Here is a 25,566-nt window from a genome sequence, read left to right on the forward strand (position 1 = left end):
TACTGTACACTCAACCTGACTTCTTAAGAATAGATCCGAAAGTTAGATGAAGTTATATAGATTAAAGCCAACTGGCGTTTCACCTAGTGATAAGAATAGAACAAACTTTTGTTTCTAGATACGCAATTGCTTTCAGTAAATGAGGTGGGGGGGAAAGATCACAGAATGTTTTAATTCTGAACATGAACTGTGGTGTTCCCTCTGCATTAGAGATGCTCCCTGTTGTTTGCACTTGAAAAATAGGATGGGTGGGGAGGAGAAGAGAAACCAAATGTCTTATTAAAAAAACACAGGAAGTTGGATTTGGAATAAAATGTAATGGAGATCATTGTGAACTTCCATTGAACTACTGAAAATTGATAAAAAACTCATTCTTTTTATTAACAGTATCATGTTTTGTCAACTCAGACAATTATTTGCTATTTAAAATTGCAGGAACAGAGCTCTTTAAAAAAAGTGAGAACTCATGAAGTAAAGAATTAATAATAATAAAGGCCTGGTGTTCAATAATCTGAAACCAAAACCCAAATATTATTTTTTGAAAAGTCTCAATACATCAGCCAGTTAGAATAAATACTGGTGGCATACAGAATCATAGAATCATTAAGGCTGCAAAAGATCCCTTAGATCATTGAGTCCAACTATTAAGCCAGCACTGCTGAGTCCACTACTAAACCATATCCTTAAGCAGCACATCGAAACGTCTTCCGAATACCTCCAGGAATGGTGACTTAACCAGCTCTGTAGGCATCCTGTTCCTATGCTTGACCAATCTTTCAGTGAAGAAATTTTCCCTAATATCTGATCTAAACTCCCCTCTCACAACTAGAGGCTATTTCCTCTTACTCTGTCTCTTGTTACCTGGGAAGAGACCAACCTTCATTTTGCTACAACCTCCTCTCAGGTAGTTGTAGAAAGCAACAAGATCCCCCTTTAAGACTCCTTTTCTCCAGGCTGAACAACCACATCTCCCTCAGCTGCTCCTCCCTGGATTTACCCTCTAGACCCTTCACCGACTCCACTGTTCTTCTCTGGACTTGTTCCAGCACCTCAATGTCTTTCTTGTAGTGAAGAGCCCAGAACTGAACACAAGATTCAAGGTGTGGCCTCACCAATGCTAAGTACAGGGGGACAATTGCTGCCCTGGTCCTCCTAGCAACATTATTTCTGATCCAGGCCAGGATGCCACTAGCCTTCTTGGCCACCTGGACACACTGTTTGGCTCATGCTTATTTGCTGTAGACCAGAACCTCCAGGTCCTTTTCTGCTGGGCAGCTTTCTAGCCACTCTTTCCCAAGCCTGTAGAACTACATGGGGTTGTTGTGACCCAGGGACAAAACCCAGCACTTGGCCTGGTGGAACCTCTCACCACTGGCCTCGGCCCATCGATCCAGCCTGTCCACTTTCCCTTTTAGAACCTTCCTGCCCTCTATCAGATCAACACTCACCCAACTTGGCGCAAACTGACTGAGGGGGCACTCAATCCCCTCATGCAGATCATCTGTAAAGATATTACAAGACTGGCCCCAGTACTGAACCCAGGGGACAAAAAGAAACATAGCTGAAGGTTGATCACAGGATGAATGAAGAGATGGTAGGAAAGGTGGGAAACTGAGGAGGCAATGTCTTTTGGACAGGTATCTGATGTGCTGGAGTGTAGAGCTACAGAGAGATGGCAGATATGTGAAACATTGCCATGAGACTGATATCTGCCCTTTTGTCAGACTCAGCAATAAAGTAGCACAAGTTGGTCCTAGCATACTGATAAGAGGTGACAACATTCAGGTTGTCTGACGTGAGATCAAGGTGTTTTTCTGCCCCCTTGTCCCCACCATTACTACTAGAAATGTGGCACAGTCCATGTCAGAGGCTGCTGCCAGACCGTGAAATAATCCAGCAAAGCTCTTGCAGTGACTGCAGGCTCAAGAGGACTCAGTTACATCTCACACCTCTGTATTTACCTTGTTCTCCTTTCTTTTAAAAGCTATAAAGTCATATCCGAGATTATGTACTTTTATTCTTGGTGGCTTATGGATGTGAAAGCCCATATCAAATAAAATTGATCAAAGTAACTGTAGAAACCAAACCAGGCAGCAGTCTGTCTCTTGGGTGAATTTTGTCATCAAGTGTTCACAGAGAGTTACAGGCTTAGCTGGCCCCACCTAAGAGAGGCTTTGTGAGGTATTCTGCTGTGCAGTGATAGAGACGGTGGTAAATAGCATTAATGGTGAGTGACAGTCATGCCCTATTTTTTCCACATCAGTCAGCTGTAAGTCGGTTTCCTCCATTAGGTGAAAGTTTCCTTATTCTTTGCATAAGACTGAATTTCACACTGAATTATGAGATACATAATCAGTGAGCAGGAATTTATACCTGTTGAGGAAATGGACTGGTAATTTTGGGTTATGCACATACACAGAAAGGAACAGAAAGAAAAGGAATGAGCATCTGTGAAATCTGGCACGCACAGGATTCACAAAACTAGATATAATCCGTAGAACAACTGCAAGGGGAAGGGCGTAGCTCAAGAAATAAGCTACTTTATTAAAAATGTAAATTACATTAGAGCTATAGAATGAATGCCAACATTCCAGCTTACTTGGGAAGATGACAGGAAGGAATGATTGACAATTTTTTTCTGCAGATTAAAGTCTGCTTTTCTCAATATCCAAAATATAAAGCTGTGGGCTGTATAAATTGGGTATTAAACCTAAAAATGAGCAATTTGAAGATGTCCATGAACCACAGTACAATGATAAATAAGGAAGAATTAAAATAAAAGCAGTACCAGTGGTATTATTTGCAGAAAGTCTGAAAAAGAGTATGCTTCTATGATCTTAAATATAGGGATTGTAATTATGGATAAATACTCAAAAAGACATAACATGAAAGTGGAGGTGGTAGAGCTGACAGGATTAAATCAGTATTGGATCCTGGACCTATTAGTTATAGAACAGAAAATGTAGACAACTGATGTGAGTCTTCTGTGTGTGTGTATGTAACCGTGGGTGCAACTCCCTGTGCAATTTGCTTACAAATGCTTTGAGATATTCTATGATTAGTGCCACTAAATAATGTGAGCTGCGATCATTACTTATCATTATTTTATTACTGTTGTAGTAAAGATCTAGAAATAGACGTATTAGATGTAAATCAGCACTGCTCTGTTGACTTTTAATTTGGGCATGCTGATGTGCATCACCAAGCAATTGTTGAGTATTCAGATATAGGTATAAGGGCAGATTCCTATGCATAGAGAAAATGTGTTTTTCTTTTACCTGAGATAAACTAGTATATCACCTTTTCTCTCACCATTTTTAAAATTTTTACGATGAAGCAGATATTTACCTGTAAAATACCAAGCATTAAGTTAATATAAATTCAAACATTAGCAAGTGACAAAAATGAATTCAGAGTAATTCTGGTGTATTATTAATAGATTTAATCATATCAAATTTTACTACCACTTGAGTTAGTGCTCTGTAAATCTAAGGTAATGGAAACATGAGATTTATCTTTGTTAAAAGAAAAAAGAAGTTTTGATGTTCCTCATGAATTATGTGGCTTGTGCTGTGGTTTTGAGATCATTGATCAGACCTGATCAGAGAGTTGCTCCTCCCCATACGGGAAACCTTGTAGAGAAAGGGATACTGCACCAGGAGGATGCTGTCAGGATGGCAAGTTGGAGCCCCTCTATGTACCTGGGCTTAGCCAGAGCCTACAAAAGTCTCCATGGCACCTTCTGTAGTGAGCCCAAGACACCTTCTGCAAGGCTAGGGCTCACAGCTTCTATTTTCTTGCACATTCTAGCTCATCTGTTTGCTTTTTGCTGTACTGAAATTTTGCATGCAGTTTCCATAACACGGGGTGTCCCATCAGATCTAGCGTATGGGGCACTGGGGGGCTGGGTGTTGAGCCCCCATAGGAAGAGCCACATGTCAAGTAAAGGGGCTCAAAGTTATTATTCCTGCATACACAGTATCTGCACCGCCTGGGGATTCAGCTCTTCTGGATGAAAAGAGCTATAAATGTAAGGTATTATTAGCACATGGCTTTGTAGTAAGCCACCCTCAGGCCACATTAAGGTTTTTGATGTTTCTCAGTTGCACTCTAAAGGGATCTTAGCGTGATTTCAGGAAAGGAAAGAAGAAAAATAAAGAACTTTCAATCTCTTTTTAAATTTTAAATAAAAATGAAAGCACTTGTATTTTGATTTTGATTTCTGTTTGGAGATGATGATTTGTTAAGATGCAGGCTGAGCATTTTGATTATTCTCTTTTAAAAGTGACCTTGATCTTTTAAAAATGTCAATTAAAATAAAAGATCTGGTGACCTTTTTATTGAGGTCTTCAGAGAGCTGAGAGAAGCTATCCCTGTCTTCCCCTGTTGCAGGAATACCTCCTGCTAGGGAACACAATATCAGGCTGAGTTAAAACTGCCCCGAGGGTCAGATCGATGAGGGGAAACTCACTCTCCACGGCCCTTTTAACATTCAGCAACGGCGTAACTTGTTTGTTTCCTCCGTGTTGGAAATGTCAACAAATGTCACCCAAGATCTTTGCTTTCCTTTCTTATCTTTTGACATATTATTTGGTATATGTGTGAGAGTGTAGAGTATGTTAATAAAGGAGCTTTACTCTCCAGTGTATTAACAGAGCGAGTGTAAGGCTGTACTGAAGAAAGGTTTCTTCTATTAGTTTTGCTGTTAGAAAAAAAATAATGCTCTTCAAAAGACTGAAGAGAGAGATCAAAAGAAGACGTGTTAGCTTATAGTGGTCTATCCTTCTAGCATTAGGTCTGCGTTCATTACTCTAGGATTTTCCTTGAGACAAATTTTGAGTGCTTTGTCCAGACCACTTAAATATGCTTTTTAGCCATGTGACTCCCATTCCTTTCCTGGGAGACTATTTCACAGATAAGACTTTTGGGATCAAAATTTCAGAAGTCCTTAACTGTCTTTCATACCTTAATAAAAAATTTATAAATTACTTAGTTACCCAAAAGTGAGATTCCCAAAGGTTCTCGATGGTACCCAAAGCCTGTAGGTGCACTGTTTGCTTTTGGAAATATGTCTGCAGTTCCTAAGCCATTAAGATTCTTTGAAATTGTAGCCTTTGCCTTTAATGAGACTGCTGATATTCAGGTTAAATTATCCTTTGAAAACAGTAATTTATTATACATTATAGCACCAGGTACATAATATAATCAGACTAGGTAGAATATGACATTTAACATTTATAAGGCACTTTTTGTACTAGTATAATTATTTAATTAGGGCAGTGCTGAGAGGCCCCCAAAGCAATTTGGTTTACAATTTGCATATACTATGTGAATGCGTAGAAAGAAACAATTTCAGCCCAATCTGCTTTCAAATGTGTTGACAGGACAGAAAAAAAATGAGGAGTGAAAGTCTTTGCTTTCATTGTAAGGACAAAGAACTTACATAAAAAAATATTAAAAGAGTTTCCAAAGTACAAATACCAGTTGTATGTCACAAAGCAGTGAGTTTTAAAAGAAGTGCACAAGATCATCTTTCCTTTTCATCTTCAACTGGTTCACACACACTAAATTCTGATGATTTATATACTTCTGCAATATGTTAAACAATTCTTTTTCATCTTTAACAGTCAGATGTTTCAACTATTTGTAGACAGTTAGTCATTGCTATATATATATTTAAATTTTGTTTTGTTTTTTTTTCTTTAGTCCAATCTGTCCTCCTAAAAAAAGATGAAATAGTTCTATTAGAACATCCCTGGACCCATCTGTGAAATTAATACCCTGTAAAACATTTAAAGACTATGTACCAATGATGTGCTGTCTCCTTAGTGAAATGTGCTCTGATTGCAGTTTTCAGCAGCCAGAGTGGGACACGATTGCAAGGTTGAAGCTCCAGGTATGCAATCTCGCCACTGTCAGTAAACTCCAGTCTCCTCCCTTTCTTCCCATTTCCAGCCATGGAAATTTCCATGAAAACCTTGCAGCAGCAAGGCTATGAAATATCAGCTATCAGGAATATCCTGAAATAAATAAATTTTGAAGTAGTATAATTTTAGACAATTACTATTAGTAGAGGGTGAAAAACCACATAGGAAAAATAACAAGTCTTGTATAACTATTCTATGTTCTATGATTTGTGACCAATTTAAACTACCCCCTTCAAGCCCCATAGTTAAGTTTCATCTTGCTTTTGCACCACAGGAAGGAAAACTGTTTAAAATTATGTATAATCAGGGGACTCAGATGGAGAATCTCATCTAACCTTAATTCTGATTGTTAAATTGGTGTACCTAGGGGTTTTTTTACTAATTATGTAATTGCAGAATGATAAGCAAGGGTTAAATGCTGAAGGCTTCAACTGTTTCCTGTTACAGCACACCTGCAATTGAGGTATAACTAGAGTCAAGAAGCTCACAGCTCTTTGCATTTTTTTCTTCATGTTTCCTCTGTCAAACTTCTTATTTACCTCATTTCTATACTGAAAGTCGAGGGCAGCCTGTAAAATCAGCCCTGTCATTAAAGAATATTCTCCTCATGCCAGCAATTTCTTGCAGAACGCTGTGTGAGTGTATCTGAACTTTGAGATGTTTATATTATTTCAGTATATTACATCATATGCAAAACACTTTCCAGCTGCTTCCTTACTCATGATAGTAAAGGAGTAACTCACACTTTTACTGGATTTTAAGGGTGGTAAAATCCTAGAAACCGAAGGCTTCTCAGCAGTAGACACTTTTTATCAAGAGAAGTTAGGTTTCTTTCATGCTTCAACAAAACAGCAGTGGTTGTCAGGTTATGAACAGTTTGACAGAGGGATTATTTTGGCTGTATTTGACACAAAGATGAAAGCTTTCTGTATTTGAGATGAAACATGCTGTAAATATTTTGGACTTGCATGTCACTGCAGCAATGATATACCCTGTTCCACAGGTAGGAACAAAATTTGCTTTGCTATCAGGGCGTTATGTACTGGGGGGGCAGTGAAGCAATTCACAGGTGTTCCTAGAAGCTCCATCACTTATTTAGGGTGTGCCTTCCTGTTTGCACGTTTTCCCTGTGGCTCTCCTCTATCATTTTTCATTGTAGTGTCTCACCATATTCTTCAACATCAGCTTTGGTCTAATGGAAGATATGACACTTGAGGGAAATATTTCCATATTATGCTACGTTCAGTCTGTTTTCTGACCTTGTTTGTGTCACCCCTGTATTCTGAGGCTCTTTACATGGTGACAGACATACATCTATATTTTTGGGGATGGAGCTTTTCTTTAAATTTTTTAATTCCTTAGATTGCATTTATAACCATATTATATTCAACACTTTTTTGGGAAGACATTAAAATGCACTATTCCAAAGGATCTTTAGTCTTCACCTTTTACCAGAGAAAATTTGCATGTTCGGACAAGGTACATTGCTGCGCAGTACCATCAAGCCAGGAAAGACAGAAAGCCAGGACAAGCCAGAGAGATTGAACTGCCTACCTTTCTTTTGGTTTTGTGTCATAGCAAAGCCTATTTTATCAGTGTTCTCAGTTTCTCTACTTAGAGTGATGAGCTCAAGTTTCCTTGCCTTGATCCATCCCCCCACTTTCTACGATAGGCATAGGAAAAAGTGACATGATGACTTCAATTGCTGCCACAATTTACCTGAAAAAACTGAGTGGGAAAAAAAGTAAAAAAAAATGTAATTTCAGTTGATTTAAATGGGTAATAATCTTGAAAGGGGAAGTCTAAGATCCTTGCTTCCCTAATCATCATTCAGTTGCAATCATTCTCAGTCATTTTAACAAAGGATTGATTTCTAGCAATGGGTTTTCCATAATATATCAACCAGTCCAATCTGACCCCACTTTGTATATGGAATATTGATCCATGAATGTTGACTGTTCTCAGCAATGCATGGTACCTAAGCCAAGACTGCAAAGTGTGATGGATGAGGGAAATCATTAGCTTGTGGTCTAGAAAGAGGTATTTGCTATAATAACAGCCAATTTGACAGAATCATCTTCATTAGAAATTAATTTCCTTGTGAATAGAATTCATTATTGCAGAAATCGCTGGTTACTTGGCTTCATTATGCTCAAAGTTGCAGGAGAGGTAGTGTTGTAGACAGTGCAAGGGCAGAAGTTGTTTTACCTCTGCATTGAGATCAAGAATACCTTTTAGATAAGTAACATAAAAATATGCAACCCATCTACACCACAGAATACTTGAGTTTGAAAGACACTTTGGGAGATCATTAAGTACACCTACCTGCTCAAAGCAGGGTCAGGTAAGACAGGTTGGCCAGGGCCATGTTCAGTCAGGATTTGAACATATCCTAGGATGGAGATTCCTTTACTTCTCCAGGAAATCCATTTTGGTGTTTAACTGCCCTCATGGTAAAAAAAGTATTTTCTTGTGTTTAAGTGAAATTTACCGTATTTCAATTTGTGCCTATTTCCTCTTGTCCTGTCACTGGAAACAACTGAGAAGACTCTGGTTCCATCTTCTTTATTCCCTCTCAGTAGGTATTTGTACACCTTTTCAAGGCTGAACAGTCCCAGCTATCTCAGTCTCTATAGTAGAGTGCCTCCAGCCCCTTATTCCTCTTTATGGCCCTTCTCTGAACTTTCTCCCATATACCCATATGTCTTTTACCCTGAGGAGGCCAAGATTAGACCCAGCAGTTAAGAAGTGTCTCATCAGTGCTGAGTACAGGGGAAGGAAAGCCTCCCTCAACTTGCTGGCAACACTTTGCCTGAAGGCTGTTGCTGTTCTTTGCCACAAAGGCATATTTCAGATGCACATTCAACTGAGTGTCCACCAGGATTCCCAGGTCCTTTTATGCAAAGCTATTTCCCAGATGGTTGACCGTTCATTGGCACAGCTGGGGCTTTAGGTTGTTGTACCTGCAGAGTCTTGGAAAATATCCATTTGATCTCTTTCTCATAATTTCTGATGCTGTCTAGTCTGCTGTCCTTCCCCTGCAGCTCCATCACTTGGTGACGGCAGGCCCTTCAGCAGCATACACCTGTGGGCAAAGAGCCCATTTAGCCCCAGTCCCACCATGAGGTCTGAGGCACCTCTGCAGTCCCAGATGTGCAGAGCTGCATTGTCCTTCGGAACATTGGTCTGAAGGGAGGTTTCTGATGTACTTGGAATAGTTGCTGCAGTGGGTTCTGGAGAGTGTTCCCTGCTGTGTGTCACCACCATTGCAGAGCCCCCAGAAGCATTTCTGGTCTTGCTCTGTGCATTAACTGCTGTGTCTGCTGCCTGCTTCTGCTCTGTGCTTGTGGTACGCACCAGCATAAATGTGGCTTGCAGCTGAATTAACTGCATGGATGCTGATGGGTATTTAACACTTCCTATTGTGCTGTCTCTTTTCTAGGTCCCAATATGTCATCACCAAAGTGTTATTAAACCCTTATATTGAACATTATGTTTTGAGTCTCAGTACTGTATCCTGGGCAACACAATTTTTCTCTTTGGTTATTGAGGAAAATAAAGCATAGAGGGGGATAGCAGCTGAACAGACATTACAGACTAAATTATCAGGAAAGGAGATCAAGCATCCTAACCCTTAGCTCAGTGTCTGCATTACATTTCACTTTTATTTGCTGTGGATTAGTAACTGTTTGCTGTTACCAAGGAAATGAGAGACTCCTTGGCATCTAACACCCACAGCACACCCTTGCTATTGATAAATAGGAAAGGGATCATGAGTATACTACAGTGCATGTCAGAGATGCAAGGAAAAGCAAGCTATGGAAAAGAGATAAAGGAAACAAGATTGTCTGAATGAAATCAAGAAATACCTTCAGAGGGGGTTATATTGTTGTGATTGTTTAGGGTTTTCCAGCCAACTCAGACATTTGATGCTTTTTTGGCAAAGAATGTCACTCACTGCTATCCTGGCAATGGCACCCTGCAGAGGGTCTGTCACAGATGCTGTATTTACCATCCCTATTTTTATTGTCAGCAGGCACCACTGAGTTCCTCTGTACTAGAACTGAGATGTCCTTGTAACACAGCTCCCAGTCACATGATGATGCACATTGACAGGAGGTCTTTTTACCATGTTTGGTGTTTTTTTCTAGTAGTCTGTGACTCAGATGTCTGTGTCTTGAAATCCTTCCTCACATTTTATAAAACTACCAGGTTATAAAAAAGAAGACTTCAAAATTTAGTGCAGAAAAAGGAGGGGACAGATCAGTCTCCAGAATCCAGACATACAGAACGTCCTCCAGGAGCCAACAGGCAAGAGGTAGCACAAGTGGGAAAATGCCAAGCAGGAAGTAATTCCTACAGGATGGAAACTTCCTTCCCATTTTCATTTTGAGTCATTACAAGGATATGCATATGTTTGCAGACCTTGCTGTGAGCAAACTCGGAAGTGGGAAAATGAGTTGGGTGTGTATTCAGCAGATAAGTTTCATCAGGAAACCAGGTTAGGTTGGAGTGTTATAAAATATTTCTTAAACTGAACAGTGTTACTCTTTGATTTGCTTGGTGGTAGTAGTAGATGTGCTTCTTGAGTCATTTCAACATATGTGGGAAAATCACTGAGACCTGTGATAATCAAAGTTATTTTTTATTTTTTTATGGATTATGATTATGTTATTATTTTAATCTCTTCTTTTATATGACCATCCATCTCCTGAGAAGAATTTCTGTGTTCTCGCACCACATGGTTGTAAATAGACAGGTAGCATAAGGGAGGGGAGAGTATTTTTCTCTTATATTTAAACTGAAAAACGCACCTGAAGCAAAAAAATCTTCCATCAATATGAAAGGCAGCATCTTGAGATGATCATGGGAAGTAATGAGGGACTGTCAGGATCACTCTGGATTTCAGTAGCTCTCACATTAACAGGCCAGCACCTCACTCCAGGAGGCCAGCATCTTTTGTCTCACAGTAACAGATATGCCATTTCAGTTTGAGCCTCCTGCCTTGGGGAATGAACACTGTGGTCCTGAAACAGCTCTGGTTTTATCCAGAGGCTCAGTTTCCTTGACACTTCTCAGTCAGGTCAAGTGTAACATTTGTGCTGATCTTATTCAGGCTGGTAGCTTTTGGCAGCAGGCAAGGATAACGTGTTCATGCTGGTCTACTTAGATGTGACATCATCCTTGGGTAGAACTGGACAAAGTGGATTGAGGCATTCTGTAGATCCTGTCAAGCATAGAGCTGTATTTAATTAGCTCAGTCTAATTCAGAGAGACCTTTGCCACACCTCATGCTTGCTCAACACATGCTTGCTCAGTGGTACAGTGCCTTTACTGTGTTATTGTTGCTGAGCTCTGCATCCTTCTCTAGGGTCTTCACTAACTGCAGATCCTATGAAAGCAATCAACAGTAACAATCACCATGGACATTTTTCCCACTTTTCTTGGCTGAAATATTGCAGTTTTCCGATCCTGGGGAAAAAAAACTTGTGTTTCAGTTTTCCATAACATTTTTTGCTGCAGATAGGAAGCTTGTACTCCTCTGTTGATGAACACAGATGTTTGTTTACTAATATAGGGGAGTTTTTAATGTATATCAGACTGGTATTTTATAAACAGAGCTAGCTTTTACCCACTCTGGGTTCCATTAAGACAGTGTGTTTTGTTTTGTAGTTGTTCTACAGGACTCTTGTTCTTTCTTTACAGCATAGATTTGACTTTCCACCTCAAAGCTCGAAACATCTTTCTAATTATTTCCTGAATGGTGGAAGATAGCCAGAGAATTTAATCAGGGAAACTCCAATAGTGTTGGTTGTTGTTTTTCTAACAGGTCAAGAAAATAATATAAATATATAGACCTCTAGGTTGTGTTGCAATTTACTGAAAAATGCAATCTATTCTTCGAGAATGCTTATCAATAGTGAAACAAGTGCATATGCTGTAGTATGGGAATACCTCTAATTATTTTGCCTTGGTTTTGTGTTAATGCATCTAGACTTAAGGGCAGAGAAGAATGTGTTGTATCTATTACAAATAAATCAGTGCAATTAACTGCTGATATATGCAAACTGACCTTAAGTGCTAATACATGGGTGCTTCTAATATCAGGAATCTAGCTTAGAACAGGCAGTAAAGGGATCTGGCCCTGGATCAATGGAGGAAATGTCTTGAACAAATTGGGACCAGAGAGGTCAGTCTTCTGAAAAACGTAATTAAATTGGGCCTGAACTGGAAGCCTCACACATCAAAGAACTGCAGTGATAAAATGATTAGAGAATGAAGGAGCGGGGGTGGAGTGCAGCAGAAAGCTCAAAAGAAACAGCAAAGAGTGTATGAGACAGCAGCTTTAGAGATGGTATTTGAAAACCAGGAATTGTTTAGAGGCAAAGCAAAGGAAAACTAGTCAAAGACAGATTAAGTAAAAAAGCCAAAAATGTGTGAAACAAATATCAGGATATGTTGGTACACACACTGGAAGGCAAAGAGTATGTAAGGAAATGAGGAACAATAAAGCATGCAGAAAGACAGTATTAGGAATGCAACAAGAAAATCCTCGGGTAATGGAGCCTGTTGTTTGCAATATAAATTTAAATGCAGCATATAGCAGCTGGCTGCTCTTATCTGATAAGACTGTCATTCTTTGCATAGTTGGCGAGCAGAAACTGCGAAGTGAAGCAGAATATATATTTGAAATATTCAGGTCTTATATATTTTGTTTTATCGCATGTTTTCCCTTCATTTTAATTTTAAGAGACTTGTTATTTTTTTGCTGACTTAGTGCCAGTAAAGATGCTATATGGAGAGCCCTGGGGATTGATGACTTTTGTTTCCTCATAAATATACACAGCAAGTGTAGCAGAAGATCAGCTTTCCTCATCTTGCCTTCCACTCACCTTCCTCTACTCTAAACTGGAAGACTTTCCATCTTTCCTGGAGCAAGATCTCTGCAGAAAAGACCGAGGCTGATGAGAAGCTCACACTGAGCTTGCAGCTCATAAAGCCAACCATATCCTGGGCTACATCAAAAGCAGTGTGGCGAGCAGGTTGAGGAAGGTGGTTTTCCTCCTCTACTCTGCTCTTGTGAGACCCCACCTGGGATACTGCGTACAAATCTGGTGCCCCCAATGTAAGAAGGACGTGGAACTGTTGGAGCAAGTCCAGGAGAGGGCCACAAAGTTGATAAGAGGACTAGAACACCTCCTCTATAAAGACAGGCTGAGAGAGTTGGGTTTGTTCAGCCTGGAGAAAAGAAGGTTGTGTGGAGACCTCATAGCAGCCTTCCAGTATCTGAAGAGGGCCAATGGGGAAGCTAGAGAGGGATTCTTTGTCGGGAACTGTTGTGATAGGACAAGGGGGAATGGTTTCAAACTGAAAAACAAGAGGTTTAGATTGGATGTGAGGAAGAAGTTCTTCACTATGATGCACTGGAACAGGTTGCCCAGAGAAGTTGTAGATGTCCCAACTCTGGCAGTGTTCAAGGCCGGGTTGGATGGGGGTTTGAGCAACCTGGTCTAGTAGAAGGTGTCCCTGCTCATGGCAGGAAGTTTACAACCAGATGATCTTTAAGGTCCCCTCCAACCCAAAGCATTCTATGATTCTGTCAAATAGCACATTGTGCAAGTTTCGAGCTGGCTTCCCGCCAAGTCCCCCGAAACTCTACAACAAGGACCTGCCTCTCAGAGAGGGAAAAGGAAAAAAAAAAAAACCAAGCAGCCAAAGCTATAGCAAATATATATATATATATATATTAAATATGAGACAGATACACAAAACGAGAATACCACACACCAGCAACACTTCCAGGGAAGAGTGGGGTGGGGGGGGGAAGGGAGAAGGACAAAAAGGGGCAAGGACCGAACAAGTCAACCAGCCAACCGAAGGCAAACTAGCAAAAATCTCACCACTTCCCTTCGAACAGGCAGGATGGCTAGACACGGCCCAAGGCTCTACCCTCACGCGTGGCAGATAACAGCAGTCACTGTAGGCCTCGGCTCCAGATAAGCCAGACCGAGACAGGGACCCGCCGTTCTCGAACCTCGCTGGAAAGGAAGAGGGAGAGATCCCTCCTGCTGGCTTTATTTATACCCCAAGTTACGTAAAGGAATAGCACGGAATACTTCCGTGATCACTTTTCTAGTTCCTTCCTGGTTACAAATTGGTCTCCAGGAACGCCTAGAGTGAAACCACCACACACATTCATGGAATCATAGAATGGTTTAGTTAGAAAAGACTTTTAAGATCGCTGAGTTCAACCATTAACCCAGCGCTTCTGTCTCTTCCTAAGTGACACATCTACGTGTCTTTTAAATACCTCCAGGGATGATGATTTAACCAATTCCCTGGGCAGTGTGTTCCAGTGCATGACAAACCTCTTCGTGAAGAAATTTTTCTTATATCCAATCTAAACCTCATCTGTTGCTACTTGAGCCCATTCCTTCTTGTTCTACTGCTTGATACTTGAGAGACAAGACCAACTCCCACCTCAACCTCCTTTCAGGTAGTTGTAGAGAGCAATAAGGTTCCCTGAGACTCCTTTTCTCCAGGTTAAACAACCCTATCTTCCTCAGCTGCTCCTCATAAGATTTGTGCCCCGGACTCTTCACCAGTTGTGTTGCCCTTTGGAAAGGGCAAAACCCTTCAGCCTCATTAGCATGACTGAAATGTCATGATACACTTGTACTGTTGTTCTTTATAAAGGAATAAACTAGGGGTGCTTTTTGTTTACTTTCCATTTGCTTTCCTGGTGCCATTTCCTTGTGTACTCATTTGTACTAATCAAGGTTCCTTCACAGTCAGGAAATTTAGAAATGTACTCCACTATATATGAACTTGCTGCTGGTGAAAGGTGAGACTCTGAGCTACTGTTAAGCCTTTGAAAAAGAAGAATGTGAGATGTCAGGAAAGCGGGAGAAATATCTTTCAGGGCCTTCTGTGCTGCAGATACTCGGGGCAGCAAATGGGGCACAGGGGATAGAGTCGCTTCAGCCATGAACAGACATCCACTGCCTCCAACTTCTGTTGACTATCAGTCTTGGGAAGATAAAAAACAAATTACTGAGTTAGGGAAAAGGCTGTACAAGCTGTCTCTTATCTGTGATCTTCCTTCCTGTGCCATGACAACAGACTTACCCATAAACTGTTTTTACATACACGCACAGTCTCCAGATATGTTGCAAACAACTGATTGGCAGAAGTCAATACTTATCTTACAGAGGAGAAAGAGAAGTTAAGTGAAACTCATCCAAGACTGCATACATAATGACAGTGCTAAGGTAATCCAGGACCTAATGTTCCCATTAAGGCCAGATTTCCTCCCCAGAGACGCAAGCACCACAGTCTCTCCTTCCAAAGTAATTATGCAAACGCTGTCCATGACATCAGATTTGTATTAAAAAATTGTACAGTGACATGCCTTATGCACAGGAACATCACTGTGCAAAGAGAAAGTAAGAGTTGTGTTTTCAATGAGGGACTTGGTGAATAATCTTGGGCAAAATGTTTGAGGCAGATTATAGCTCTTCTTACTCACATATAAAAGTGAGGTAGAAGTTGCCTCTTTTAAGGTGCTTTGAGAGCCTGGTATGAAAGAACAGATATTGCCACCAAAAGTCCATACCTTCTTTCTTTTTCCCATCCAGTGACACAACAGGTTGGAAATAGGTAACTATATTATCAGATGCAACAAAGTCTACAACTTTGAGAAGCTACTGTTCACATGGTAGAAGTAATGGGTATGTTAAGACCTCAGAGAAACAGTGAATTGTCCTCCTGTGTGTGAATCAAAAAGTGAGAGTTACTAGAAAAAGAAATTTTTAGACACATCTAGTCCCATCCGAACTAAGTGAAAAGTGAGAAACTACAGTAAAAGGCTTACCAGGTTGATGAAAGAGCCTAGAGACTGTGGCGGCTATGTGTTGTGCCATGCAATGGCACAGCAGAGTTTTTATATTTCTTTCTCAGAACTCTGCTGATTTCTTACTGAATCATGAGCTAACCACAATGACAAACCATATTGGGATTGTATTCCCTGTAAGAGGGGACCTCTACTACCAACTACCCCTGCTAACATCCTTAGGAGTCGTAATTTGGGACATTCGGGAAAAGTGGGGATTTTTTTTTTTTTTTTGTGGACTTCAAATTTGCCTTGTGTGTGTTTCAAAGGATCTTGAAATCTTTGTATGTCACTTTATATGCCCAATTAAGTTTATGAGAAAAATCAGAAAAAGATCTTCTGGTATGTATGCCTTGGTTTTCCTACCAGTGCCTCTTTGCGTGTGGGTTGTATATGAAGGGAAAACTGCAGTCAGCATTTGAAATAAATAATAATTCCTAAGGAATATGGACAGAGTCTGTCTCTAGGGCTAAGTGGTCAATTGAAAAAAAGTAACAAACCCTGATAAAGAAGAAAATCCCTATTTTAATTACCTTTTTTTCCTTTGATGTAGAAGGAAATATGAATATATGAAGATTTTTATAAGAATTAAACTAAGCTAGGGATAAAGAGTTACCTGAGGATTTTCTGTTACGGCTCAGAGCCAAGAGAGGTTTGGATTCAGATCATGAGAATAGGCCTTCAGTAGTATTTCCAGAAAGCAATAGGATCTGTTGATGGACATTTATATTTCACGCCATAGGCAATATCTCTGAGAGAGCTGCTGCTTAGTACCTTTGCAGCTTCTCTATGAATTCTCAAAATGAGTAAGAGACAGAATAACTGGTAACTTCTCTACTGTACTGATAAAGCAAAATATAGGATTGCTGTAAAGAACCAGATAAATAAATGAACTGGATGGCTAAAAATAGTAAAGGGCTCAGCTTAGCTGACTCATGATTTTGCAGGTAAAATCTGATGGAGATTGGCACACAGCATTAAAACAGGAAACAAAGATAAATGTTGATGACCGTTAAATGAACAAACAAAAATGAATGGACCTTCAGATGGTTTGGGGGAGACAAAAAAGCCAGCCCAAACCATTTATATTTAGTGCTGTTGAAAATGGTGTTCTGCATTTCCCATGTCCTTCTCATTGGGAAATCACCATCCTCAGATGTGACTACAATGAAAAGTTCTAGGAAACAGACCAGACAGATCTGTTGCTGATGCAACACACCCTCCACGCCTGGGAGGATAGGTTATTTCTTTCGCTGGTTGGGAGCTACCAGGTAACTGCTCAGATGATTTGGGGCTTCTTACCCACCACCAGTGTCTCAACAGCTGGGTCAGCCCATTCAGGGACAGTGTCTTCTTGCCCCTGAAGAAAAGAGCCGTTACATGGAGCTGAAATAAATACAGTACACATGCATATATCAAGTAGCGTTAGCTAAATGTGTCTGTTTACCAAACAACTAAAACATCTACCCAAAACCTGGGTTTTCTAAATGGCCTCTTTCTCTTCAGTTTGTTTTTGTATGCTTAAAAGTAACTGGCTGCACATGTAAATTTTGTGAATTATCAATAACTAGATTTTTGTCCCAACAAATCAGGCACCTAAAGACTGTGCTTTCTAGTCAATGAAGTTAGAATAATGTGAGTACAGATATTTTCACAGGTAAAATCACACCAGTCAACAGAAGTCTAGTTATGATTACAAGGTTATAAGGTATCATTCACAAGTTATGGCTAGAGCTCGATATTTTTTTTCTATTTTGCCAGTAGTTTTACACACTGATAAGTATCAGTTCCTGTTGACAAAACCTATTTGTGAGATGGTTCAGATTTCATGAGACCGCTTTAGGAAAGGTATTAAATGAAGCATTCAAAATACTTGTTTCTAATGTTTCTGAGATGTAACCTTTTCATTTGGAAATGATGCGTTTCGTGTAGGTATTTAGCTAAAGTACCACAATATTTAATGAATGAGTAAATCAAGCATGCCTATTGGATTCATTCTACAGGGCCATATTAATTTAGTTACTACCAGCACAGCAATTAAAAATTGAACCATAAGCTTCAAGATAGATACAAGTGAAACTGACCTTGGCATTGAAAATAAACATTGTTCTAAAATAAAAATTTCCATCTTCTGCAGCACAAGAAATTTAGGCTACTTACTAAGTGTAATTTTAGGCCCATATTTCTTTTGCTCTGTTCTCTGTGTGTGCATGGAGGTTTTACAGTTCAAGCTTCAAGTGGCATGATGCCAGATCAGACAAGGGCTAGTGATTAGTTATATAGTGGCACCTATACCCTTTGGGTGGAAACTAGAAGAAAGTCTGACTTCCAAAGGATGTCTGTCCCTGTCTGGCCTAGTCCTGAACTGTGTTATGACTGCAGAATGAGTTTACTGCTTATTAGACATTGTACAGCTCAGAGCATCTTAATAGCAGAGTGGACTACCTCTTGTCTAAAAAGGCTGAACTCGAGTTAAAGTCTTTTCAGTAGCCAGGATATTAATAATGTCTGTCTTCCATGTGGATACTTTGATGCCCAACAAGAGGATGTATAATTTCCTTTGCAGAAGTCTCATAAAGCTAATGAAGACTCTTTTCTCTGCTTTCATGAAATTTACTATATTCTATATTCTTGAAAAGTGTGACTAGTAAATATTTCTGAGGCTTCTGCACTTCAGACTTTATCTGAAGTGATGAAAATGTCCCAAATGTATTGTGGGTAAGTGCCAGACAAGCAGATGCTTGGAAGTACACAGAATGTGTTCACTAAGTTTTATTTTGTCACAAAATGAATCTCAAAAGCTTGACTAATTTTGGACATTTTTTCACACTGAATGGCTTATGATGATGTCTTCATTTCAGCAAAGAGCTAGTAAAAGTTAGGTGTGATCTAACAGGCCTCCACCTGGTTTCTTCTGGACTTAACATATCTTGCTGCATTTCCTAGGACCTAGGATGTAAGCACGTTCTAGGATATTAGTGCTCTAGGGAAACTAAAGCCACTAGACAGACATATTGTCCAGCAGCCAGGCGTCCACATCTTTGCCAGAGAAGCTACAAATATATTATTTTTCTTCAGGATCAAAACCACTGTGAAAATTAAAATCTTCACGTACACACATCTGCCTCTACAGTCTAACTCTTCCTAAATACTACCAAACTAGGACTACTTCCAGGGCAGTCCAGCTCTGCATTTGGGGGTTAGGTTTCCTATTCACACAAGTTCACTTAAGACAGAGACAAGAGTACATTGAGAATGAGGAAAAGAGCAGCTCCCAGAAAAGAAAATTCAGTTCCTCCACAGCACTTAAAAAAAAATGAAGAAAGGTATATTAGCTCACCCGTACAGTCCCTGGAAACTGTGTCCCAGGGTACTTGAAGACAGTAGAATCAGAGCCACTACCCATCCACCTCTCCTTTTTTTTTTTTAGTCTCTTTTTTTCCCAGCCTGTATGGTGCAGCATATTTTTCTGACGGTTACCTTGTACTTGATGCTGTGGTAGGCAAAGGTTATTAGAATTTATATGCAAAGTTCAATGAATATAGAATTTAAAAATGCCTTGGAGACATTGCTGAAATGAGATGCCAAATCCCAGAATTTGTATCTTTATGAGGAAAATTTGAATACAAAACACCAAGGTTTATGGCTCTTGCACATATTAATTCATACCAATCCTTGTTCTAAGAGGACTAAAGGGGCTATTTTTCATCTTGGGCTGAGACAGGAACTCTTCCAGATTCACTGACTTGCTGTGAGAAGTATACTTTATTAGGCTGATAGATACCTTTAAAATGTAAATCAGAATGGTGAGCTTATCACAAGACTGCCACTAGCAGCCTATAAAATTCTTGATGTTGCAGGTCACAAGACATTTTGGGAACAAGGTGAGAAAACTGGTCAGCAAAAACAGACCCTTAACTTGACACTTTATAATATGTCTTATATGAAAATTACCAGAACTGAAAAAAAAAAATAATATTACACATCCACCCCCTTGACAGCTAGCAATTACCTTGATTTTGTGGGAGGGTTTAGATTTTAAAAGATATTATTATAATTGTGCAGACTCAAGAAATGTAGTATTCCCTGGAATCACCCCTGGAAGTGTTCGAGGCCAGGCTGGATGGGGCTCTCAGCCGCCTGGTCTAGTGAAAGGTGATCCTGCCCATGGGAGGGAGGTTGAAACTAATTATCTTTAAGGTCCCTTCCAACCCAAACCATTTTACGATTCTATTATTCTTTGAATTCTTACCTCATCTTCTGCCCAAGTGCTTTGTCTTTCCAGAGAGAAAAAGGAAAACTATTTGTCCTATGGAACCCCCCGATGTTCTCCTTAAGGAGCTCTGTGTAATTTTTTGTCTCCAATGTCCTACAAGTAGTCCTTTGGGTTCATACCTTTTTTGTTGTGTTGCAAACTATTCACTTCAGGTTTACATTTCAGAAACACTCAAGGTTCAGAAGCTTGAAATAATGATGCTAGCAAAAGATCACAAAGGATAGACATTTCCTCTGCAAACAAACAATATTTACATTAATACTTTCAAATGTATTCAATTACTGGAATGACAGTGGCCATGATATTTCCATCCCTGTAAGACTTTTACTGATTTTTCCTCTTGCTGGTAAAAGCACATGCTGCACTCTATGCCTTTTTCATGCACACGTGCAAGCACACAGGGGCAGATGATGTGCTTTCAAGCCATTCACAGATGGTTTCCCCATCAGGGTTTACTTTGCCTTTTAGGCCTCCTGCTTCACATCCTCCTCTCAGTGCTTCAGTCCCTGTTTTATGTAATTAAATTCTGTTCTGCCCCTCATTTTTTTTTTCTTTTCATAAATGCATTTCACTCTGATGCTCAGAATCGACTGTCTCCCCAAAGCACTATGATATTTAACAGCATCCAGAAAAAACGTAGTTAGAGAACTGAGACACTTAAAGGAGACACTGCTGTAGTAAGTGTGTATTCACATTTTTGAATAGATATTCAGAGGGTGGGAATGTAGATGAGGGAGAAGCTATGAAAGGGCTTATTACTAATTAACTGTGTCTATTTCTCCCCCTTTTAAACTTCTTTTTGTTTATCATTTCAGCTGGTAGGGTAATACACTAAATTAAAGCTGCAGAACACAATTATAATTAAAACTGAAAAAGCCAATTGCCTGTTAGCAAACTACCAATTGATAATAACGTAAGGCTTATTTATAGTTCATTGCTAAGTATTCCACAGATTTGCATCAATAATGCATTTGCTAATCTCCAAACATTTTGTTCAGTAGCCTTTTATTTACTATTGAAGGTACGATTACTCTTCTCAAGCCATCCTTTCTAAAAGGATGCCCAGTAAGAGGTGGGCTTTCATCTTGTTTGCAAAGTTCAGCAAACATATGCTTTAGTCGTTTCCTCCCCTATGAAATAGTAATAATGGTATATAGTTCTATCATCACATCATGCAGAAAACCTTGCCGTAAAGATCATACTGTACATTGTTCAGTACTCATAGCATCTTTCATTCCTACAGCTGCTTTTTCTGACTCATCTCATGTATTCTAGAGAGGAGATACCAAACCATTTTACCCAGCGGAGGGATTGGGAACCTCTGGTCAGAGTCCCAAACACTGGGCCCCAGTTTTCATTCCTTTCACAAGAAAGTAGAGCAAGACCTGTTTAAAGAGTTTTTTAAAAATTACTCGTGATAGATTTTGTTTTGTATTTGGTGTGTATTACTAGGAGTTTAATAACTTTTATATTTTCTTTTAATTATTATAAAAAGTCTGCATAACTGTCATTTCAGATGTGTGATGGAGTGTAAATAATTGTGATGCAACTTTTTTGTGAAGTGTGTTTTTTGTGAGTTTGAGTGGCCTCGTAGTACTAATTATTGGAGTTATCCTATCATACGTATAGCAGTTACAGAACTAGCTTAGGCACTGGTGACTTTCTGGCATACACTGACTAGGCGTTACAGGGGCAATCAATTAACACAAGGGTGTCTTATCTCTCATTGTGCCATGATGTCTCTTGAAACACAAGTGCAAAAAAACTCCTAAACCTATGAGCACTGCATGATTGAGAAGGGATATGTCATATACCAAAGACCAAGGATAGTAATGCAAGTTTATGTGGTGGATGTAGGTTAAAGAGAGACAAAATGGCTATGTTGAATACTACAAGCTGAATTATGCCTGTAGCTACTGCCACAGGTGAGGATCTTGGAGGCTAGAGCACATCATCTTATCAAAAAAACCTGAGGGATCCTTTACAAAAATATAGCTCTTTGTCTCCCTGCTGCTTTACTCAGGAGGAGAATGAGGGTTAGAAATGAATGATCTACCCATTCCTCAGCCCTGCTTGATAGCACGGTCTGTGAAAGGGAGAGACAGAAAGAAAGCAAGTTTACCCATGTCCTCCACATGTGGGAGAATGTCAGCAAACCTGTGTAAGTAGATATTCCCAAACCCGAAGCAGGGCTGCGACTTTTCCCAGTCACAACTGGCCCTGTGAGCCAGCCTGTAAATACATGTAGTTTATTCTTCAAAGACAGATACCTTACAGTTCAAGCTGGAAAAGCATGTGAGAGCTGAAAAAAAAGGGAAATAGTGGTGCAAAGATGAATGGGCAGGATGCAAGGAAGGGCCATGGAGGCAGGCAAGAACTTCGCTGTCACTATGACAAGATGAATTGCAGTCCGAGAGCACGAAGTTGTCAAAAATCTTGCCAGGAGACTAACGTAGCACAGATTTCCCCTGGATGCATTCTCTTAGGAGCTGGATGCGGTATCCTTTCCATAGGTTGGCTGAGCACAGGTGAATCCAGGTGACAATCGTGCAAGTAATTTCTTCCTCCTGTCTATCATTAATTTTGTTATGGGTGGGTAAGTGACTTGCCCCAGAACTGGCCAGATAATTACATTGTCATTATTAACCACATTACTGACAGGGAAAAAATGCAGTTATTTTTATCCATAAAATCAGCTGCTTCAACCCTAAGACTAATTCCTCGTTATTTTGCAGCAGTAAGTAATTGTTATACGTATATATTTCTAGCTCCTACCCTCAAAGAAGCAGACAGTACTCCAAATGAAATCTTTCAGGATTTTTAGTAAGCCATGCAATCTGATGATGGGATTTGTTTGCTACCAGCCACTCAATAAAAATTATAATGTTGTAACTAGAAAATAGGCAGTCATGAGACCCTGTTACCAGGCATAAGGACTAGCAATGCCTATCCTGTTTAGATTTGGAATCAAACTCACCTCTTTTTTCTTTAGAAAAAAATACTTTACCTGGAGAAACATGCTTCTATAACATTTATCCTTCACATCCTGGAGTCCTGATGCCTTTAGGTGTGACTCCTGAGAGGAGGTACTGCAAAGTCTTGATGGAGGTAGATGTTAGGTAAAACATAAGAGGAAACTTATTTATATCATAACTGCTGATATTCCTTGTATCTCTATTCATTTCTTTCAGGTACTGTTGCGTGATTTACAATGGAAAAATTGTTCTGCAGCATCCTGGTGTTTGGAATGGCTGTCACAGTCAATGCTTGTCCCAAATATTGTGTCTGTCAGAACCTGTCTGAGTCACTGGGGACTTTGTGTCCCTCCAAGGGTCTCCTTTTTGTGCCGCTGGACATAGATCGAAGGACTGTTGAACTCCGTCTTGGGGGCAACTTTATTATTAATATCAGCCGACAAGATTTTGCCAATATGTCTGGACTTGTTGACCTTACTTTGTCCAGAAACACCATCAGTTACATACAGCCCTACTCTTTCACTGACTTGGAGAGCCTTCGGTCTTTACATCTGGACAGCAACAGACTGCCTGACATTGGAGAGGATATTTTGAGAGGTTTAGTTAACCTTCAGCATTTGATTTTAAACAACAACCAGCTAAGCAGCATTTCTGATGAAGCCTTTGAGGATTTTTTGCTGACATTGGAAGACTTAGACCTTTCCTACAATAACCTCCGAAGCATTCCCTGGGAATCTATAAGAAAGATGATAAACTTGCACCAGCTCAGTTTAGATCACAACCTGATAGATTATATAACAGAGGGGACATTTGCAGATCTTCAGAAACTGGCCCGATTGGATCTAACATCCAACAGACTGCAGAAGCTCCCCCCTGACCCTATATTTGCCAGATCTCAAGTAATTCCATTAGCCGTTACCCCATTTTCTCCACCTTTGTCTCTCAGCTTTGGGGGCAATCCACTGCATTGCAACTGTGAGCTACTGTGGTTAAGGCGACTTGACAGAGATGATGATATGGAAACTTGTGCTTCTCCTCCAGGTCTAAAAGGAAGGTACTTCTGGTACGTACGGGAAGAAGAATTTGTTTGTGAGCCTCCTCTTATCACACAACATACTCACAAGCTGCTGGTTTTAGAAGGGCAAACTGCTACGCTGAAATGCAAAGCCATTGGGGATCCCACTCCCATCATTCACTGGGTAGCCCCTGATGACCGTCTGATCGGAAACTCTTCGAGGACAGCTGTCTATGACAATGGCACCTTAGATATACTCATCACCACCTCCAAGGATTATGGAACTTTCACATGCATAGCAGCCAATGCTGCTGGAGAGTCCACTGCAACAATTGAACTCTCAATTGTTCAGCTTCCCCATCTCAGCAATGGCACAGGCCGATCAGCTCCCCCGAAATCCAGGCTCTCCGACATCACCAGCTCCACCAAGTCAAATCGTGGGGAAACAAAAGGCCCACCAGAAAGGGCTGTCCTGGTGTCAGATGTGACCACTACCTCAGCTTTGGTCAAGTGGACAGTGAGCAAGTCGGCCCCTCGGGTAAAAATGTATCAGCTGCAGTATAACTGCTCGGATGATGAAGTCCTGATCTACAGGTAAATGCAGTTGTTTGGTCCTCTGCTGATGACAAGGGGGCAGAAATCAGCATATAGATTCTTTTACTGCTAGGTCACTGATTTGACTTTGAAGTGAGATAGCACTCTCACCAGTAGCATTAGTAGTGTCTGACAAATTTAAATTCTATCTGTCAGTTTGCCTGTTGTCTGTTCATCGCTTTTCTGCCAAAGTAATACATTACAAATTTCTGTAGTATTCATTGTCTAACAACAGCTGTTTTCAGTGAAATCTCCAATTAAGGAAAAAATAGTACTGCAGTTAGTAGACTCCTTACTATGCATAACAAAGAAAGGAATACTTGAAGACTAGAAGTCAGAAATTTCCCTTTCCACCTCCTGTAGGTGGGATTGAAACACACTACTGAGAGAGGAAGCAATGTGGGAGGAAGTTTATGCTGTCTACCCATAACACAGACTCTAATTACTCTGTGATTTAAGATCTGGGGTTGTTAACAAGAGATTTTTCACCTGTATAAAAAGACCTCTTTTTTTAATTCACTAAGAACTGTTTTACACAACTGTAATGGCTGACAACTTTGTATTAATGTTTTATACAATATTAAATGCAAGAAGAGATAGATATAATTTCAGATGCAAGCCCTAAATGTTCCTTATGTTCCTCCAGTTCTACAACCCCTCTGAATTTTAATGATGTAAAGCAAGAATTGCTCTTGCAGTGAAGCAACAATAAATTTTAGAGATTAAAAATGTGTAGGAACAGTACAGGAATACAGCATTACTGTTTTTTCCTTCTATATTATAAGAATGATTGACATAGTATCTTCATGCTAGTGATGAATCCCTAGAAACCACCCTTTCCTTTCCTTTAATTGCAAAGGAAGGACTATCAGATACATTGAACTGAA

General features: G+C 39.9%; 1 protein-coding gene across 3 annotated transcripts in view; it reads left to right on the forward strand.

The window, feature by feature from the left end:
- LRFN2 (leucine rich repeat and fibronectin type III domain containing 2) overlaps positions 1–25,566 on the forward strand; it is a 158,762-nt gene that overhangs the window by 95,591 nt on the left and 37,605 nt on the right. For all 3 annotated transcript variants that reach the window (XM_027748903.2, XM_039379120.1, XM_027748900.2), the window contains one exon: positions 23,287–24,679. In XM_027748903.2, coding sequence (XP_027604704.1) covers positions 23,307–24,679 — 1,373 coding nt within the window. In that variant the 5' untranslated portion in view covers positions 23,287–23,306. The remainder of the gene's footprint in view (positions 1–23,286; positions 24,680–25,566) is intronic.

The sequence above is a fragment of the Pipra filicauda genome, unplaced genomic scaffold (assembly GCF_003945595.2).
Source record: "Pipra filicauda isolate LSUMZ 115617 unplaced genomic scaffold, ASM394559v2 scaffold156_size1729456_pilon, whole genome shotgun sequence".
Taxonomy (NCBI): Eukaryota; Metazoa; Chordata; class Aves; order Passeriformes; family Pipridae; genus Pipra; species Pipra filicauda.